Source organism: Toxorhynchites rutilus, chromosome 3 (assembly GCF_029784135.1).
Source record: "Toxorhynchites rutilus septentrionalis strain SRP chromosome 3, ASM2978413v1, whole genome shotgun sequence".
Taxonomy (NCBI): Eukaryota; Metazoa; Arthropoda; class Insecta; order Diptera; family Culicidae; genus Toxorhynchites; species Toxorhynchites rutilus.
In genome coordinates, this window is record NC_073746.1 from 282641868 (window position 1) to 282663469 (window position 21602).

The 21602-nt window shown below is 40.8% G+C and overlaps 2 protein-coding genes across 8 annotated transcripts in view; one reads left to right on the top strand and one right to left on the bottom strand.

Moving 5' to 3' along the window:
• LOC129776108 (A disintegrin and metalloproteinase with thrombospondin motifs 20) overlaps positions 1-21602 on the bottom strand; it is a 536521-nt gene that overhangs the window by 197383 nt on the left and 317536 nt on the right. For all 7 annotated transcript variants that reach the window (XM_055781520.1, XM_055781521.1, XM_055781517.1 and 4 more), the window contains one exon: positions 10245-10411. In XM_055781520.1, coding sequence (XP_055637495.1) covers positions 10245-10411 — 167 coding nt within the window. The remainder of the gene's footprint in view (positions 1-10244; positions 10412-21602) is intronic.
• On the top strand, positions 1319-2403 carry LOC129776112 (protein lifeguard 2-like). Its single transcript, XM_055781528.1, has 4 exons — positions 1319-1407; positions 1462-1622; positions 1680-1928; positions 1990-2403. Exons 2-4 carry the CDS (start codon positions 1491-1493, stop codon positions 2347-2349), a joined length of 741 nt encoding a protein of 246 aa, XP_055637503.1. The 5' UTR covers positions 1319-1407; positions 1462-1490; the 3' UTR covers positions 2350-2403.

Sequence of the window (21602 nt, forward strand, 5' to 3'; positions counted from 1 at the left end):
ACTGGGCCATTTCGTGAGATAACACTCTCACCAAACTTGGTTTTCAATAAATCGATTGTTAAATACGCTGTGTGGCTTGTAGCGCCGTCCTTTTGAAACCACATATTGTCCAAGTCCATATCATCCAATTCGGGCCAAAAATATTCGGTTCTCATTGAGCGGTAGCGATTCCCATTCACAGTAAAGTGTCGTTATTGATCATCACGGAAGAAGTACGAACCAATGACGCCGCCGGACCATTAACCGTACCAAAACGTATTTTTTTCAGGATGCATGGTGACTCAAGGAGTACGTGTGGATTGGTTCCTGACCAATAACGCATATTTTGCTTATTGACGAAGCCATTCAGCCAGAAATGAGCCTCATTGCTGAATATGATTTTTCGATGAATATCCGGATCATTTTTAGGTTCTTGCTTAGCCCAATTCACGAACATACGACACTGGTGGTTAAGGAGCTTCAGTTCTTGCGTCAATTTGATCTTGTAAGAATGTAGGCCAAGATATTTTCGCAAAATTCACCACAACGACGTCACAGAGATGCCCAACGCTTGAGAGACTGATTTGGGTCTTCCTCAATTGATGCGCTAGCGGCAGCAGTATTCTCGACACTACGGGCACTTCTTTGTCTCATTGGCAAGGGAACATCTCGTACTGTGCCTGTGGATTCAAATTTTTCCACTAGACGCTCAATTGTTGATCTGGCAGGATGATTATGACGACCATAAATTGGACGAAGCGCTCTTAAAATTGAGGACATTGACTCCGAATTTCGATAGTAAATTTTTACCCCTTACGGTCGGAATTATTTTCTCTTGAGAGAGATCCTTTTATCTTTCCAAGCTCATAATATTTTGTTTATTCCGAGTACCGTTACCTATTATTCATAGAAACTCCGTATACATTCGTGAAAATGTTCACTAGACATAAGGATTCGTTTAGAAAAAATGTAAATTATCACATCGTTGAATAAAGTATTTAGTATGATCCCTTGCTGTGGTGGCTGAGAGCAGACAAACGACAGCAAAGGGTTAATAATCTCGACTCGTTGTTGGATCGTATCTCTTTCCATAACTAAAGGCAAACCTTACTGAAGAGAAATATGAAGAGAGCGTTCGTTTCGCGATTTCTGAGGCACTGAAACTTATTTTTTGAACGACCCTCGTATATTTTGAAAATTATCCAAATAAATGTATTTTTCATGCAAAAAACGGAACGAATTAAGCTGTATACCATATCGTTAAAATAGAAAAAAAAAAACAGGAAATCGAGATACATGATCAAAGGGTGCCGTTTCTTATGACGGTATAGTCTTTGAAAAAAAAATAAGAAAGCTTGTGTCAATTGAGAGAAATACCCAGATAATCAGTACAATATTAACTGTTCTGGTAAAGCTTTACATACAGAGGTTAAACATTTATAACATTTTAGTTATATGGTTAATCATGAAATTATTTCTTAGCCTATCAGCCACAAAACGTTAGTTATTCGATGCAACTGAGAATGTCATCGCCTCAACGATATGGGTCCTATGACCCGGAAGACCTAACAGACAAAACCTTCGAGTTTGATGATAAAACTATAAGAAGAGCATTCATTCGGAAAGTCTATGCGATATTGTTTGTGCGTATCCAAAATCTACGAGATCGAATGTCAATTTATCTGATGAATTCGTTTCAGATTCAACTAAACATCACCCTCGGCGCCATAACACTTTTTATGTATTGCGACCCTATCAAACAGTGGGTGCGAGCTCATCCACATATGATTTGGGTTGCTTTGGGAACATCGTTTGCCACGTTGCTTATTATAGTATGTTGCGGACAGGTCCGTCGCAAGGTTCCGATGAATTACATCTTCCTGCTACTTTTTACATTGGCAATGTCGTTTGTCCTGGGAGTGACGACAGCAAGTTTCAACCTTCAGGAGGTGAATGTTCAGTTTATCTAATATTGGGAGGCAGATATTTAACATTTTTTTCTCGTTGTAGATTATGCTAGCAGTGGCCATTACAGCAGCTGTCTGCCTTGGATTGACACTTTTCGCATTCCAAACCAAGTGGGACTTCACCGTTATGGGAGGTATTCTGGTTGTGGCATTGATCGTTCTGGTCTTGTTCGGAATCATTGCGATGTTTTTTCCGAATAGAATATTAACTATCGTATATTCGAGTGCAGGTGCGCTTTTGTTCAGCATTTGCCTGGTATACGACACGCAGTTGATAATGGGCGGAGAACATAAGTACAGCATTAGCCCAGAAGAATACGTTTTTGCAGCCCTAACTCTCTATCTGGACGTCGTCAACATATTCATGCACATCCTCCAATTGATCGGAGTATCTCGTAACTGAAGATAATGAAGATATGTATGACCGGTTTAAATCGTTTCAATTATGATATATTCTTATTATGGGGAATCTTTCCATGATATAAATCTTCGGCAAATACTTAAAAAATATTCTTACGACTAATTCATCTGCTCATTCTCTTTTGATTTGGAAAAAACTGGAAGTGGATTATATCTATGATATAACCGCAAGGTTGACGTAAGACTACCGTTGGTTTAGCAATCAATAAGTAACACGCATATACATTCGTGTTGGAATAATATTTACCAAATGTTGCTGAACGAATTTATCGATATTTTTGAATGTTTCCGAAATTGCGACCTCTTCAATCGTGGTGTACCGTTTTCCTTCAGTGTAGAATCTGCGTACAAGGGTCCCCCTAAGATTTTCAACAGGATTCAAATCTGGAGAGTGAGCCGACCAGGCCAAAAAGTAAGTTTTTGGTCCTTAATCCATTGCTTAGTTTTCTTGCTGATATGAATAGTCGCATTGTTTTGCTGGAATGTGAATTTTTTGTGACGATATCCACGCAAACACGGTAGGAGAGAGGATCCCAGAACATGTATGTAATCCTTGAACGATACTTGACGAATTTTCACCCGAGTAACATTCAAATTGAAATATTGTTTTATTTGCATAAGCGATTTTGAGGTATTCGAATCTGTTCTAGCTATTTCCCGCTTATCCCGGTCAGAGAGCTTCGATTTACGTGGAACTTTCTCCTTCTTACGGTATCCTTGAGCATTCGTCAAATAATTGGGCACTACTTGATGAGATCGTCCAATCCGACGAGAAATTTCTCTGATACCAACATTTTATTGGTGAAATGCATCGATGTGTCTTTATTTTCTCTCAGTGAGCACTTTTCCCTTCGGCATTTTCAAGCAAACCGTGTCTGTTTTCGGCACCAAACGAAACGAAACGAAAATTGTTTCCGATGTGTGCTCAAAATTCAGTGGGTCGAATGTTAAATCAATGTAAGTAAACCTTGATGAAATTCTAAAGACTGAAACGCGTAGCAATTGGTCGACAAAAAGATCGTTTCTTTCAGTCAAAATTCATAATACGGTTTGCCAAATCCGAACTGCCGTGCCAGTTAGATTTAAACTGCTGCTCGTTTTTCATGAATTTATTAGTTTTTTTTTAGATTCCGTTTGACCAGGGGCCAATACCGTTCCTTAGGGCGGACTTCTGGACTGTTGGGAGGGTTGTGGTCTTTGGGTACCACAACCGCGTTGTTCGCATCGTACCGCTCGATTGCATTTTTCCCATAGTGGCAGCTCGCTAAGTCTGGCTAGAACAGTACAGGTCTATTATGTTGCTTTAGGAATGGTAGCAGCCGCTTTTTCAGGCACTACTGGACGTAGATCTTTTGATTGATGGTTCCCGTAGTGATAAAAATACCGCTTTTTATACCACACGTGCATATGGCCTGCCAGACGAAGCATTTTTTCGAGAATTTCGATACTATGATGGATTTTTAAAATGCTTCAAATCTGCTTTCACAAAAGTTTTGGTGTCCATGACGACGCAGTCGAACTTTGTGAGCAGATTCATATACAGCTTTCGAGACCGTTGCTTTGCCGACGTGTTTTGTTTGTAATCTTGGTTCGGCTCACCTTCCTAAACGTCGACAATCCAGCTCGTTTCTTGGTCCGCTATACAGTAGAATAAAGGGTGTGTCACATCAAATTGCATCACGGAAAAAACGCTGTAGAAATTCGCCCAGTAGACCGATCCTTTTGAAAATTTTAGACAGTAAAATAAAAACTATTAAACAACTTTTGGCATTTTCTTTTTATTCATACTTCGAGCCCAAGCCCGTATGCTCGCACCTTCCTCTTTACCCAGTCCATAAGGTTCTGTACAACGTCAGGTTGTAGTTTTTTTTGAACAGAAATCCATTTTCTCTTGAAGTCCGCCTCCGATTTGACAACTTTTGGGTTCTTCCGGAGGGCCTGCTTCATAATCGCCCAATATTTCTCTATTGGGCGAAGCTCCAGCGCGTTGGGCGGGTTCATTTCCTTTGGCACGAAGGTGACCCCGTTGGCTCGTACCACTCCAACACGTCCTTTGAATAGTGGCACGAAGCGAGATCCGGCCAGAAGATGGTCGGGCCCTCGTGCTGCTTCAATAGTGGTAGTAAGCGCTTCTGTAGGCACTCCTTAAGGTAAACCTGCCCGTTTACCGTGCCGGTCATCACGAAGGGGGCGCTCCGCTTTCCGCAAGAGCAGATCGCTTGCCACACCATGTACTTTTTGGCAAACTTGGATAGTTTCTGCTTGCGAATCTCCTCCGGAACGCTGAATTTGTCCTCTGCGGAGAAGAACAACAGGTCCGGCAGCTGACGAAAGTCCGCTTTGACGTAGGTTTCGTCGTCCATTACAAGGCAATGCGGCTTCGTCAGCATCTCGGTGTACAGCTTCCGGGCTCACGTCTTCCCCACCATGTTTTGCCTTTCGTCGCGGTTAGGAGCCTTCTGAACCTTGTATGTACGCAGGCCCTCCCGCTGCTTGGTCCGCTGGACGAATGAACTTGACAAATTCAGCTTATTGGCGACATCCCGGACCGAACTTCTCGGATCACGCCTAAACTGCTTAACTATGCGCTTGTGATCTTTTTCACTGACGGAGCATCCATTTTTGCCGTTCTTCACCTTCCGGTCGATGGTTATGTTCTCGAAGTATCGTTTTAGTACTCTGCTGACCGTGGATTGGACGATTCCCAGCATCTTACCGATGTCCCGATGTGACAACTCCGGATTCTCGAAATGAGTGCACAAGATTAATTCACGACGCTCTTTTTCGTTCGACGACATTTTTCCAAATTTACGAAAAATTGACAGTGAAGAATGGCCAACGTGATATATACACTCTTATCTGATTATAAGCGAAAACTGAAGATATAATTCCTAAAAATTAAATTTCTACAGCGTTTTTTTCGTGATGCAATTTGATGTGACACACCCTTTAGGAGGCACTCCGCTTAAATTTCGCCGCAAACTTTTTCGTCGTCGCTACCACGCCCGGATTACGATTGCCGCTGCTTCCAGACTTCCTGGCGGTCGATAGACGCTCCCCGAACATTTGTCACAGATCATTTGGCCACATCCAGCAATTTTGTCAACTTGGCGTGCGAGATCGTCCGAATCTTTTGCTGCGCGAGCAAAATTTTGGCACGCTGCTCCTCTTACTTGGACGTCATTTTGAAAACTGGAGAGCAAATGGTGAAAACTCATTATAGCAACCATCGTATATACACTCATCTACCAAATGAAGCATTTCAGGTTTTTTTTTCAAATGTATTTTCAACAGAAATACCAATTTGAAGTCGACCAATTTTTGCGCGTTCCAGTCTTTATTTAGAAGGCTTCAGGTAGACTTAGATTTCTCGTGTGAACTGTGAAGTGTATTAGTTGTATTTCCGTCTATAACAGTATCGTTGACGACTTAGTCATTATGTTTATTAGGTAAATGTTACACACTCTTTACTCTTTTTTTTGAATATCAATCTACTTGAATTATCTTTAATATATCGCGGAAGAAGAACTCAGTGTCAATCTCAAATAGAGTGGCTGAATAAAAATGCCCTATAGTAACACGTCTTTCACGTAGCACATCTATTACAGGGTTTTCAATAAGAATACATTTTAAAAATGTGTTAAAAAAATTAAAATACAATATATTTTTTATGTGTCAATTTTTATTGAGCAACCAGCTGACCCGACAAATTTCGTCCCGCCCAAAATTTATTTTTCGTTATCTAATTCACATTTTTTTTACTAAGCGCACGTTCGTAGAACTGTTCATTGATTGATTTTCTAATCTACCCTTTTACTATAGAATTCCTAGTAAAACCTCGTCAAAACTCGTCATTATAATATCAGATTATTTTCAGACACAATTCTCGTTCAAGATTTTTCATTCACTTGCAAATAACATGTTTCTCTGTTACTTGAAATGAATGTTTGATACAGAAAATATGATAGAATAAAGACAGCCCTGAATCAGACAATTCCTTTCTCGAGTTTTTCTCTTATCAACACATTCGGTGATCCATTTTTATTAATATAGATAGAAGAAGATATAGGAGTGCGTTTTATCACATTTAAAAAAAATTCAATTGTCAAGTTTGGTTGGAATATGTTTGGTTGAAATATGTGTATTATTTTTACGGGACTCCCTCTCCATTTTAAAAGGTGTAGGGTGTCATACCATCATAGAAACATTTCTCATATTCAAAAACCTTCACATGCCAAATTTGGCTCCATTTGATTGATTAGTTTTTGAGTTATGCAGAAATTTGTGTTTCATTTGTGTGGTAGCCTTCCCTTAGAGAGGAGGGAGGAGTGTCGAACCACCATAGAAACGTTTATCGATCCCTAAAACCGCTATATGCTAAGTTTAATTCCATTTGTTTGATTATTTCTCGAGTTGTTCAGCACCCTCCGCTTCTCCTCTTTAGAGAGAAGAAAGGAGTGTCAAACCACCATAAAAACATTTATTGCTCCCTAAAACCTCCATATGCCAACTTTGGTTCCATTTGCTCGACTAGCTCTCGAGTTATGCAGAAATTTATGTTTCATTTCTATGGCAGCACCCCCTTAGAGAGGTGGTAGGACTGTTGAACCACCTTAGAAATGTTTCTTGCCCCCTAAAACATCCACATGCCAAATTTGGTTCCGTTTCCTTGATTAGTTCTTGAGTTATGCAGAAATGTATGCTTCATTTGTATGGCAGCTCACCTTCCCTTCAGAGAGAGGGGAGGAGTGTCTATCTACCTAGGTTCTAGTGCCTAAAACCTTCACATGCCAAATTCGGCTCCAATTGCTTGATTAGTTTTCGAGTTATGCAGAAATTTGTGTTTCATTTGTATGGCAGCCTCTCTTAGAAAGGAAGGAGAAGTGTCGATTCACCATAGGAACGTTTTGTGGCCCCTAAAACCTCCATATGCATAATTGGGTTTTACTTGCTTGATTAATTCTCGAGAAATGCAGAAATTTGGGTTTCGTTTGTATGGCAACTCCCCCTTAAAGAGGGAGTGGAGAGTCTAACCACCGTAACAACATTTGTTGCACCCTAAAACCTCCACATGCCAAATTTTGTTTCATATGCTTGAATGATTCTCGAGTAATGCATAAATTTGTGTTTCATTTGTTTGGCAAATCTCCCACCTAGAGGGGGGGGAGGAGTGTCTAACCACCATAGAAAAATTTTTTGCACCCTAAAACCTTCATATGCCTAATTTGGTTTTATTTGCTTGATTAATTCTCGAGTAATGCATAAATTTGTGTTTCATTTGTATGGTAGCCCCCCCTTAGAGAGGGGGGAGGGATCTCGAACTATCATAAAAACCTTCCCCGACCCCAAAAACCCCTACATACCAATTTTTATGTCGCTTCACCCCGTGGGCTTTCAACCGCACAACTTTACTACGACGTCGCGGTACTTCTTCATCGTGCGCGGTAAACAAACAATAAATGACAGCAAGTTGACACTGTGCGCGTTGGTAGACTAACCAACCAATATATGAGGCTAAAACCGACAACAATACCAATACACAGAATGTACATGGTGCGCACCTACACAACGATGAAAAGATGTATTCGAACTCATCGCACACTCTGCCCAGTGGCAGCAAGGCAACATAACGAGGCGTCGGTTTCGTAGTGTCAGGAAAACAGAAGAATAGAGTATATGTGTGTTGAGGATTAAGGATAAATTCTTCAAATACAGCTTAATCAAAATCTACACACCGACAAACGATAAACCCGATGGTGCTAAGGACGAGTTCTGCGAGAAGCTTGAACGAATCTATGGCGAGTGCCAAAACACGGCGTTAGTGTTAGGTTATTCAACTTTGCCACTACCAGAGCAATGGCTATCTGTGGCACCTATTTCCCACGTTTAAACATTCGGTAGCACATCTGGAGATATCCACACGGAGAAGCCTGCTCCCAAATCGATCATGTCCTGATCGATGGTCGACACTTTTCGGATGTTGTGGACGAGAGGTCTTTTCGGGGACCAAATCTCGTACTTCTAAAAGTGGGAAGCATGAGGCTGCACAATGTAATCCTCTGAATGATTTTAAGAAACTGGGTGGATGAACAAATGTCAGATGACTGATTAGAAGGTCTCATTTGCCCTATCATTTGCCATTGACTCGATTGTAGCAACGTTGCTCGATTCAAGCTACAAAGTGCTCTCCCGTATCCAGATCTTCAGATTAAGAACGTTTGTGGAACCCTTTGATGGCAAATAACAAACTGGTTTCCGAGAAGGACGCTCCATGACAGACCAATTGTTTACCTTGCGACGGATCTTAGATAAGTTCCGGGAATACAACCTGCAGACTCATCATCTCATCATCTCATCATATGTGTACTTCAAGGCGGCATACGATTCAATCAAGCGGATCGAGATGTGGCTAATAATGCTAGAACACGGTTTTCCGACGAAACTAGTAAAGCTGCTCTGAATGACGCTGGAGGGATCATGCGTATGAATAACAGGCCTCAGTCACTTTGGATGGATAGATTGCAGCAAGGCGATGCGTTCTCAAACTTACTATTCAAGGTGCAGTTTGAAGAGCAGATGTGCAATGAAACGATACAAGTATCACAAAATCTCACATTTTTCTTGGTTTTGAGAATGACATAGATTTTAGAGAGATCGACCGTAGGGCTGTAGAAGAAGTCTTTAGGCGTTTTAAGAGAGAAGTGGGGAAGTTGGGGATCATCATCCACTTTACCAAAACGAAGAATATAGTAGCTGGAAGAGAGCGTGGTGGTCCCAGTGGTGTTAGTGCTGAGGTGGAGTTGGATGGAGAAAGGTTCGAGGTGGTCAAGGTATTCGTATGCCTTGGTACACTAAAGACATGTGGCAACGATGTGAGTCGTGAAGTCAAAAGACGAATTGCAGCTGCTAGCAGGACTTTCTGCAGACTACGTAGCCAGCTGAAGACTCGTAGACTGCAAACTTGCACGAAACTAGCGCTGCATAGAACGCTGATCCTCCCGGTTGCCCTTTACGGACATGGAGCATGGACGCTGAAGGAAACCAATCGACGAGCGATAGGTGTTGTTGAGCATGAAGTGCGGAATGTAGCGCAGACGCATGAATCGCGAGCTGTATCAAGTTTATTAACACATTGCGGACCGCTCCCGAGTTTTCTCGTGTTTCACGTTCCGTCTATTACGGATGGATAATGAAATAACCCGTGTTTTCTACACTTGATGGTTAAATCTTTGGTCTGTCAAGAAATTAACAAGGCCAACTCGCCTTCGTCTCATCCACGCCGAAGGAAACGATCTCATTCGTGGTATCCGAACAAACGAAGCGTACAAGTTTGCCCCAAAACGTGCGGTCCTTAATGTGTTAATATTCTGTTATGGTAAAGGTAATACAACGTGGCAGGTTACAGTGGGCTGGACATGTGACCAATCGGATGAAAGAGTCGCCAAAACTATGTGCTTTGGAGAAAGATACACGGGCCATCGGTGTTCGAGGTGTCTGGGCTGCCCAAGACAGACGATACTTGACATCTTTAATTCCTTCGTAAACAGACTGTTACAAAATTAAAGTAAAGTAAGTGAATAAAAACAAAAATAAAATGAAATAAATGACTATATTGCGAAAAAAGATCGACTACTCCGAGTGCGAATATCAGAATAACATTCCCTCAATTCAAAATATGTAACTGGTAAATGTGGCTGAGTTGAGATAGATGATCCTTTACGAGCTCAATCGTCGTAATTGTCACAAATAAATGTACAACCTACACGAGTAGGCATTCATGAAACAATTTATCCATCTCATAAAAACGCATTATTTCAAAAGGCACGATTATGGAGCGCGTAAGGCGAATACTACTCAAAAGCATCCCCCAAATCTTACCTTAACGTCTTCGGGCATGAAACTGCGATCGTGCCACAAGATAACGTGCATGGTGATGCCGAAAGCGTCAATTTTGTACTCCGGATGCGGGTCCCAGATGCGTGAGGATCGATTGCGGAACAGTCCGGTCCTGTGGAATTTTGGTGCTATCTGCGCGCCGGGAATATCTGCAAATGGGACAAAATGAAAATGGTTAAAAATGTGATCATTAGAAGTGTAATTGCTGGAAACAAAAAAAAAATAACCCTGAAGACACAGCTCGTTACGTTTCCAAAGAATTCAAGATATTGGCGAGACGATAAACTGAGATAATCTGTGCGAACAGCAAAATGCCATTAACAGATCATAAACAGCCTGAAAGTAGCAAGGAGTCGCACTCCTTTTGTCGTAAATTATCTGGAAGACCCTTTTTATGGATGCTTTTCATTGCCCGTCCTCGAGTTAAATTGATTGAAGCTTACGCAACGCAATTCAAGACTGTGCCGAGCGCGGATCATTAATGCCACAGGGATTTTCGACCATGATTCCAAGCCGCAATAAAACATTTCAGCAAAAAATTCACTGTTTGAAATTTCAAACACCTCCGAATGAAGAAGAGAGTGTTTAAATTTGTATAAATGTCCGTTTTCGGGGTAATAACCATAAGATTCGAACAAAGTAAACTCCAAGTGGTTCGTTTTCAATTAAGTATCACTTAATAAATCTTCATTCCGAGCAAATTGGTCGTATTCGGATCAGCAAAGTATTTCAGCTTAATGAAATCACACTGTTTGGAATGCTCCATAAGGGCTTACTGTCACCGGTTCCATTTCAGACATGATCATCCTGCAATAAGCCCCCCGTGGAAAAAGGCTGTTTTCCTTTAAGCCGATTGGTGTGCAAGTGCACAAAAGAATGTCAGGACGGCGGCAGATTGGCGTGCAGCATCTTTCGATCCCTGTTTTCCTGCTGCACGAACCGCCCCCACAATGGAGTTCCATCCGGTGGATACGTGTTGGTGTTGATGGAGATGTCGATTGATTCATGACGGGGCCGTATCGCTAACTCTTCCACTTTCTCCTGGGGTTACTACTCCACATTATATTCACAAGCAGGAAACCACATCACGTTGTTGTTGTCTTTTCTCGATCGCGACAACACCTCAATGTGGCATACTGCCAATCCCATCGAGCCACTCTGGATCTAGAACCGTCTGGATGACATTTTGCGCATCCGCAATGACAGCATTTCATATTCGTGTCGATCCGCAAAGCTGTCGATGAGGATAGCGGGCTACAGCGGACTGGAAATAATGACTGAATAAATTCTGATTCCCACGCAGTTCCGATCGTTGCACCGTGCGCCGGGATGCTGCTCCGTTCGAAATGTATTAATGAAAACGCGACGGTATCTCGCGGTCAGATTTTATGCCGTTTCTTGCCGCCACTTTACATGTTTTATGTATGATGTGCAGCGTGCGAGCGAATCCCAACCTACAGTACGCGTGAATCACTTCATTTCGCCACGTTTAGGTAGGAATAAATTGGCGGGGAAGTGAGTTTGCATAATAATTGGTTGTGAACTCTGGAGGGAGGGGTCCACCGAGTTGAATGGAAATATCGCGGTAGAAATTATATGCTCGCTGAATCTAATCCAGAATTATGTCATGGTAACGTCCCACATAAAATGTTGCGTGACCTTTCTTTTTACAAACAACGTCACGAAGGAAACAATTGCAATCTCTCGTACCTGTTCAGCCTCTTAGAAGTCAATAGAGATTGATTAAAGGGTGCTACGATCGAAATTGCCTACATTGACTCTTCCGAAATTGTTGGAAGTAGTGAAATTAACTGTCAAGAACAGGGTTGCCACGGGGGTCTTTGTAGCCATCTTAGTGTGTTATCCTAGCTACTATTTCCACGCAACAATCATCATGTGTCGGTAATCCCAGTCCCTTACCGCTCACATTTTCGGTCTGCTGCATCGGCACTATTAATAACGCAACAAAGGAAGCCTGATATCAACAGTCCCGCTGTGAACAGCCCAACTGTGAACATTCGAACAATAGCAATATTCTTACGCTGAAAAAAATTGTGTTGTGCATCGATAGAATAGGAATTCTCTTGTGCCTAAACGACTACTGTGTTACAGATCAAAACAAATGTTTATCGATAGATAGCGATAGTCTTACGCCTCAAAATGGTAACAGTGTAATATACAACAAGTTATCTTAAGATAAAAAAATGTACACGAATGAATTCGGCACTGTTACAGCTGAATTGCTAAATGAGCCTAATAAAATAAACTGTTGGGATAAAAAAACAGGGTTGCCACATTTAATTCTGTAAAATTTTCAGAAAAAATCTGTACATCTGTATTTTTAGTCAAAAAATCTGTATCGGAAAGTTAAGAGAAAAAAATATAGGAGGTTGTGTCTAAGATACGACCGCATTGTTGACGTAGAACTACGCTGTTATTCTATATAAGTCGCTTATTTATACCTTCGGATATTATTCTATAATGCTGTGAAATTTTAGAAACAACTGCTTAGTAGAATAATCTCTGAAATGGTTTTTCCATTGTAGAATTTGTTGACGATAATTGATTGATGATTCATTCTTGCCCTCGCAAAACAATACACTAGCTGATCGTAAGTCGCAATTTATTTCATGTCAATACAATGAAAATTTACCTCGAACGCTTTTCTTTTTTTTTTGGCCTTTTTCGAAATTGACATAGACTCGGCTAGAGTCGATTATATACATGTTGCATCAGCACCATTATTCCACATCTCATAACTACATCAATATATCTTTGGCACCGCATGGAAACAACAACAATGACAACACTTGTAAGTATCAAATATCATGCTACATGTTGTTTAGTATTTCCTTAAAGGAATCGCACCTCTAGGCATCGTTCGTACAACGTAAACCAAGCGCCAACCAACCTTCGCCATAGCATGCATACAGAGCCATACATTGGTGGCTTGAAACTACTAGGAATATAACACACTTCTCATCATTTTCCGCTATTCTCAAAAGAAACGCTTCTGTTAATATTACTGGCCTCGAAAAAAAGTTGTATTTCTTTCTCATGCTCGAGAGAAGCGCAGCTATCACCCTTAGTGGAGGAAGTTTTGCTACTGGCAAGCGAAACCACATACAAAATTCCAGAACGACATTTACTTTCTCGGTGACTAAGCAAGCGATATAAACTCTTTTTGTTAATAACAACCTCGAAAACAGTAGCAATGTTTCATAGCGCTAATGCAATCCTAGCTGAAGGCAGTTTTGCAACTGGCACGCGAACCCAAATAATTTATGACATTCCAGTAAGACATTCAAGATGCTTGGTATTCCCCAAATATTTTTTTGACGCACAACCTTAACGCCTGCTTCGCCATAACGTCAGTTTAATGCATTGATGCATTCTCAAAGGCACCAACAAAGCCCCTATGATGACGGAAAACAAACAATGTTAACTGCTTGGGACTGAATTATGCCACACAGCTTGTACTCTGCTGTAACACCCATCGATGCGAATTTGCTGATGAGTTTGTCAAGAGCGACCGCCTTCACCACCAGCGGGGGAAGCTTGATTTTGGTTGCTGCCTGGGTAACGGCGTTTACATTTTCGACTGACGCGCCGAAATCGCCTACTTCCTGTTGTGCGATGCGGTGTCACACTCGCGAAGGCTCGGTTCAGTGCGAGCGCTTTTCACTGCACCAACATCGCGTGCATCGTTGGATGACGCTTGCCTCGAAATATTATTGCCCCTGGCAATGCGTTCGTTTTTTGCAGGGCTAGAGTCTGCCTTCCTCTTCTTCTTACTCATCACACACTACGCGAAGCGTCCAATTTATGACGCGGGAAGAAAAACACACGATACGAATAACGCGAAAAACGAACAGAAAAACCAACAACGATATCCAAGTTGGATTACCACTGGTGGGGTCCAATCTTAGATCGAAGCGCAGCGAAACCAAAGTGAACTGGATTGCTCAACAGTCCGATGCCGAATGAAAGTTTGCCTCAGCGAGATCCATTGTTTATACTCTAGGCAAGTATTCCCCTTCATTCTTCAACTTTTCCTTTGTTCATGGGGACTTTGAATCCTACGATTTCCCCTCCGTTGGTCGTCGATAAGTTGCTCGTTATAGACAGGTCTGTTCGGGAAAGCACACAAATGGACAGAACAAATGTATGGGAAAATGGAAACGCCTCAAGTTTTCATGAATTTTAACCATTTACAAACCAGGGGATTCTAATGTATAGCAAATTAAACAAATCTTACGGAATTTCCGATTCGTTTAGTATGTGAATCGCCAAAATCCGCTCGCGGCAAAAATAGTTATTAACGTTAACTTTATTTCATAAAAAACGTGACCTGTTTTCTGATTTGGCACCCTTAATGAAAGACGTAGTTCTACGTCAAAAATGAAAATAAATGTCTGTCTTACAAACGACCTTAGCAATGATTACAAAAATTTCCCATCACCTCTTTTGAAATCCAACAGCTGGGGCCAAGTTGTATCCGAGTCACTCAATTTTCGCCCCATAATATTCGACATGAGTAGCCTGAATTCGTAATTCAAGCCTTGTCTATTACTTGTTTCAACGAATTGAAGAAATTGTCGCATCAAATTATTAAGATTTGGTAGCTTCGAGGGTTTCGAGGATTTATCAAGGCTGCAGCAATGTTCACCAGTATATAGAAGTCACGACAAATCGATTTGAAGATCTACTTGTTTGTTTGTTTATTATTGGATTATAGGCTGTAATCCCGTTACCCTTCTTAAAAACCACAGAAACCACATCTTGTAGCACGTTAAACTAACGCATGAATCTAGTTGTCGGTTCGTGCTGTGTGTAGTTCCTGTGTCTTAGGGGTGGATTGAACACCCTCCGGCGACGAAGTGAATGGGGCTGGTATTAAAGCAGATCCGGTCGTAGAGACACGGACTTCTGATCCGTCCGCTCAATACATTGCAAAAGAATGTTATATCCGCGATCTTGTGTCTGCTGCTGACAGTATCCAGGTCTACCAAACAGCAGAGATATTCATATGCTAGCAGGTGTTCTCCTCCCCATCCAAGATTTCTCAGCGCAAACTTCAGGAATCTTTTCTGGACATTTTCAAGTCTTTGGATGTGCAAATGATATTGCGGTCGCCACATCACTCTCGCAAAGTCGAGTTTGGACCGTACAAGAGTGGTGAAAATTTTTAGAATAACATGTGGATCGGAGAATTATTGCCCGAAGCGACGAGTTAGTGCAAATAATTTCAGTACATTTTTTACTATTCGTTCTATGTGACAGTTAAAAGAAAGGGATCGATCCATCGTCACACCTAAATCGCGAACGCTATTATCGGCTGAACTCTCCTTGTGTAGATCATGACGGAGCATTTGTTGGGGTTCACACTCAATCCGTTGCTCTCGACGAACCTCCCAAAATGGTGCAAATCCTGCTGAAGCAGATGGCAGTCAAAGATGTCTTTCATGGGAAGAAACATTTTCACGTCGTTCGCAAAACTGAGAACTTTCTGATTGAAAGTTGCGATTGACGTTATTGATGAGTGGTAGAAGAAAGTTTAGGAACAGTATAATCGGTTTAGTCATAGGATCATTTAAATGAGTCAATCGATTGGTGGATTGATTATGATCATACATAACTAGGAACGCTCAAGATTTCGCCTAATAACTGCCTCCAACGATAAGCCATCTGGTTGCGTTCAACTTTTTTTTTTATAAAAAAGGTATCTATATATACACTGTAATAAATTTAATATTTAAAATAGAATTTAAAAAAAATTCTGTATTTTTGCTGAAAATCTGTAATTCTGTATATACAAATTCTGTATCTAAAATTTGGCGAAAAATCTGTAAAATACAAAATATTCTGTATATGTGGCAACCCTGGTCAAGAACTGTAAAACAAAGTAAATTTGGGAACATTTGACGACAGCCAGCCTGCAACAGCCTGAATCGGGACGAAATTTAAAGCCGGAAGCCGCAGCGATCCCAACATCACCGTCCGAGATGTCTCAAACAAGCTGGGAGCTCCGTCTACAACTGTGCAATGACTTAAATATCCGACCGGACTGTTGATTATTCAGAACGTAGTGACTCCAAACCGTGACGATAAACGAAACAAGAACCCAGAAGCTGTACACGACGATGCTGACAATGTTTGAAATCGGTTTAGTTTTTTCGTCTATCGCTTTGAAAAAACCCAATTGGGAAAACTTCATCTAAACTTAACCTTAACTTAGCCTTGAGAAAGGCTGTTTTTGATGCTCCCCCGCTGCTGACTGGTTGCTAGCAGGATGATTATTGAATCGTGAATGTGCTATTAGAATTATGTCTGTGATAGGGAATGCATAGCGTGGTCATCTGGTTATACCTCATCAAATATTTCGTTATCGAGCACGAATGAGTAAACGGAAAAGGATGCGAAATTCGAAAAATCAGCTTTTTTTTATTTTACAATTAGCGAATAGTTTGTTTCAGTGTATAATTTTTATTGTGATTTATTGTAATAGGTGTATAGAGAAATCTTCAATCGATGGATGCAAACATCTGTCGATCTGTTAATCATCTGTTGATAAATGATAAAATAATATATGATATGATAAATGTACCACCACCGCCATTAACAATACATACAATTCAAAATGTTTGTGTCTGATTCAATCATATACAACCACTCTCAACCCAACGGAATGAAAACCTACGCGTTAAGGCGATTTTATACTATCCAGGACGTATCAGGCAAACAGCGATACTGGTCCCAAGTTTGCTTTCAATATTAGGTTTTTCATAACCCAATGAGATGTGATTGCATGTCAATTTCCATATGCAATGGAAGTCTCAACTTGCTGTAACAGTTTTTACTGTATAGAAACATTTTAATTCAGTTTAATAGGTACTATAAAATGTTTACAGTGGAATTGTTTTAGAACCTTCACGATACTAGTGCTAAACCCTTATATTGGGTTGGGAAAAAAGAAATGTCGTATATTGTCAATATATGGCAACACTTAAACATATCTTGTGTTGTACTTATCGCATCGGGTCATACTATACGGCTATTTAAAGACAATCTGTGCTACAAGTGTCGTTCTGACAGTTGTTCTTTTCAGTCTCAAGTTATAGCGCGTCAAAGATGGAGTCCACCAAGCAAGAAATTCGCCATATTTTACGTTTCTACTACCTGCGAGGTCAAACTGCAACGAAGGCGGCCGAAAAAATTCGTGTAGTTTATAGACCCGATACTGTAACGATTCGCACAGCACAGCGTTGGTTTGATCGATTTCGTTCTGGTGTAGTGGCTGTCGAAGATACACCCCGTTCTGGTAGGCCAATCGTCGTGGAAATCGATTTTTGAAGAAGCCTATTTTTGAAGAAGATGGTGACTGGTGATGAAAAGAGGATCACGTACGACAACCTAAAGCGAAAAAAGTCGTGGTCGAAGCGCGGTGAGCCGGCCCAAACCATCGCCAAGCTCGGATTGACGACCAGGAAGGTTTTGCTGTGTGTTTGGTGGGATTGGAAGGCAATCATCCACTATGAGCTGCTCAACTATGGCCAGACCCTCAACTCGGTTCTCTACTGTGAGCAGCTTGACCGTTTACTTATTGTTTCGCAGCGGCCAGTTAATTTTATCCATACTGACCAGTAGAAGAAACACATAGGAGTGGTGCTTGCATGTCTCGATTTCGCTAGAGTGATGCCATTACTTACATAATGGCTTTGTTTTTTTTATTTTTCTTATTTCTATTGGATAAAATAATATGCACGGTGGATAGCTACGATTTATTCAAATTATATTTCGCTATTACCGGGGGCTCGTTCTGAATGAGATTTTTCATCAAAGAAATTACTTCTGGCATGCGCTGTGGTCACGTATATTCTTGAACTTGCCACTCAGAATACATTCGGTTTAGATATCTTCATTTTATCCTCATACCTTTCTGTTGAATGTAGTTCTATGTTGAACAAAACAGCCCAACCATTCGTCGTTTCTTCCAATATATTTTCACCACATTGTCTATTTTAAAGTAATTTATTGATAAAACTTTCGAACTAATTTAAAAAAGGATAACATATTGTTAAGTAGTATTACCTAATTCAATCGTCAATTGTTGTTTTATTGTTCAGTTAATTATGGTGTGTCTTTCGTTTGAGTCACCTTTTGGGTACCCCTCGACAGCAACTCGGAATGTGTGCATCATCACTGCCCTAGCGGAGGATAAAATAAGCCAGTTCACCGCATGTATAAGCTGTTATTGCTTTGCTGGGACACAGACTCTCTTAAGTAAAACCGCATGAATTGCATTTGGGAGCTGTCTGGAAGCATGTATCCATCCAACGCGTTTACGTGTCATTTGAGGCAATTCGGCCGACAGCCGGAATGGATGCACAGCTGCAGGAGGTGCTAAAACTAGCCAGATTGGCAATAACATGATCGCCTGAAGATGGGATCGGCGTGAGTTGCGGTAGCGAACACGGAATTTTGGGGGGTCAATGCTTTAAGTAGATGCTCGTTTTGCAGGTGACACGTGCAACGTATGTGTTCTACGTAATAGGAAACAGATTGCAAGGGTGTGTCGGAACAATCGTAATTCTACCACATAAAATCCAAGACAGGTCTATGGTACTAGGTGAGGCCGTTTCGTCACTAAGTTGGTTAGGGGAGCGGTATATGAAAACAGTACGGAAGAAAGCAGAAGGGGATTTTTTTCCTTGAAGTGTGAAAGAGACAGACTGATCACGAGCGAGCTTGGGCACAAGCGTATTGTGTTTTGTTTACAAACAAAACACAGTAGACTTCCAAGATGGCTGAAGAGTGGTTTTAGCAAGTTGGCCCACCTTAGGATATACTTCTACGCGCCTTGATAAAATCTTCTGTTTCTGTAGAATTAAATTGGTATCATTTAAGTATTTGCATCGAACGGAAAGTCGCTGACGAACACAACACACGTCAGTTATATAAAATACGTAAATGCAGCAGATTATTTTGCTTCAAAGTTGCCTTAGAGCCCCCACTAGCTGCAGACTTTTTATCGGTCGATAGTTCGGTTGGGTTGGCCTACTAGGGCATAAACCGACCCAACTGAATCAGTGTAATATGCGCATATGCGTACCTCTCCGTACTGATTAGGCGGCCTTCCGACAGTTGTTATTTATTAGTTCTTCTTTCTTTTATTTTTTAGTTCCTCCTCCGTTATCGCCACGAAATTGTTGGAGTAGTCGCTCGTTTCAGGTTTGCTCAGAAATTGACGAAAAATTCCCCCGATCAGAACGGGAATCGAACCAGAATCCCCGGCATGTTAGGTGTGACGCTAACCACTCGGCCAAGGGAAGCGCAGTACACTTTACTGTTTTCGTCATAACTTCCGCAGTTAAACTGATAGCGTTGTCAACTGTTTTTTTATTCCTTTTGTTTATTTTAGGCTCATTAGCTTTCAGCTGTAACAGAGCGGAATTTTAATGTGTACATGTACGTGTACATGTCACATGTTTATCATATCTATAATTAGCACATTACACAGTTGCCATTTTTCGGCGTTAGATTATTCCTTTCTATAACATTGCATATGGTACCCATTTACACAGTAGCCATTCAGGCGTAAGAGTTTTCCTTCTGTTCTTCCATTATTCAGTTAGACCGGACAGCGGAGACAGTTAATTGATCATTGTTGAGTTATTTATAGAACAGCAGCCCGATGTGTCTTGCAGAGCAGAGCAGTTGTATGGATGAATCGATCTTATTTCGACCGTGGATTGATCTCCATCGCTGATGATTGTTGCGTGGACGTACTTATTATGTAACAACACAAAGATGGTCAATGGGGGTCCTGAGTTTTGAACTCACGATCAATCGCTAACTAAGCGAATGCGCAACCAATGTGGCTACGGAGACCCCCATTTAGTTGTCAACTTTTGTTAGAAAACTCATGGGTTACTATGATTGACGATGTACAATGGATGTGGTCTCATCACCGAGGTGACGCAATTCGAGTCGGCCGCCAACCAGCCGTCGGAAGCGGCGGCCTCTCGCAAGCAAAACTATGTTACACTGATTGCCCAAATAGGAGACGATCCTTTAGTTAGGTCCGACCAAGGATCTGACGGCATACTTTTTTCTGGTTATTTTTTGCTTTGAAATATGAATGAAATATCTCAAAGCAAAAATAACCCGGGTATACGTAATGCACCACGCCAACGTATGCCGTCCAACACTCGCTAACGCTTCCGCTAACTTGCTTCTGCTAACCCGCCTCCGAGGGCGGGTCAGCGGCCAACTTCTCGCCTCCATTATAATTTTCATTATGAAAAAATAAATTCATAATAGTAATTGCGCTGCTGTGGCATTAATACGTAAGTACCATTTTTTTTCTTACCAATTCTTTTTACATATTCAAGGCATTTATACTTCGTAATTTTTATGTTAAAATTACCTACATAACTTTCGAAATACTCAATAGCCTGTGTTCATTTCTAAATGATCCCTTAGCCTCATAAAACAATACGAAAAGGAAAGAAAACGGTATGTTAGTTGTGCCTACACTTATTTCTAAAAATGACACAACGAAAAATCTCCATTTTCAAATTTCCCATTTTCAAATTTCCCATTTTTAAATTTCCTCATTTCAATTTTTGGTTTTACTTCATCTTTTTGCTGCTTTCTCGTTTTGTTTTGATTTAATGTTATTTATCAACAGAATATTCGATAGAACTCATAATCTGATTTGGAATTTTTGCTTCTTCATTCGGGTAACTGTCACATTTGGGTATTTGTTGCATACGGGTGAATGTTGATTCGGGTAAACGTGTTTCGGATGAATGGTATTGGGGTGAATGTGACACAGCCATTCTAGAAATCAACATCGCGGTTGATTTACCTGCAAATGGTAGGCAAATTGGAATTAGTTCAGTGGTCTCGTGTTCAAATACGCTAATTTGTTATGGAAATCAATGTTTTTTCCATAATTTCCAAATTAACTCTTTGGGGTCGTTTGTCTGCTCTCAGCTACCACAGCGAGGAACTATACTAATCTCATTCTTCACGTAACAATTTATGTGTTCACATTTTTATAAACGAATTCTAATATCTAGGGAACTTGTTCACAAATCAAAACAGTGCTTCTATGAATAATAAATAACGGTACGCAGTATAAACAAAAGTTGTTACCCATGCTTGAGGAAAAGCTTAATGCAAAATTTCATGCATTGCGGCAATGTGTAGATGTAAAGAGCACTGTTCTGTATGTTCAAACAAAAACTTATTGTTTTTGTGATATTTGCAAAAACCCAGAGCTACATTTTAGGGGCTGTTTCTAAAGATATCACACGAAGAAAATTTTTTACA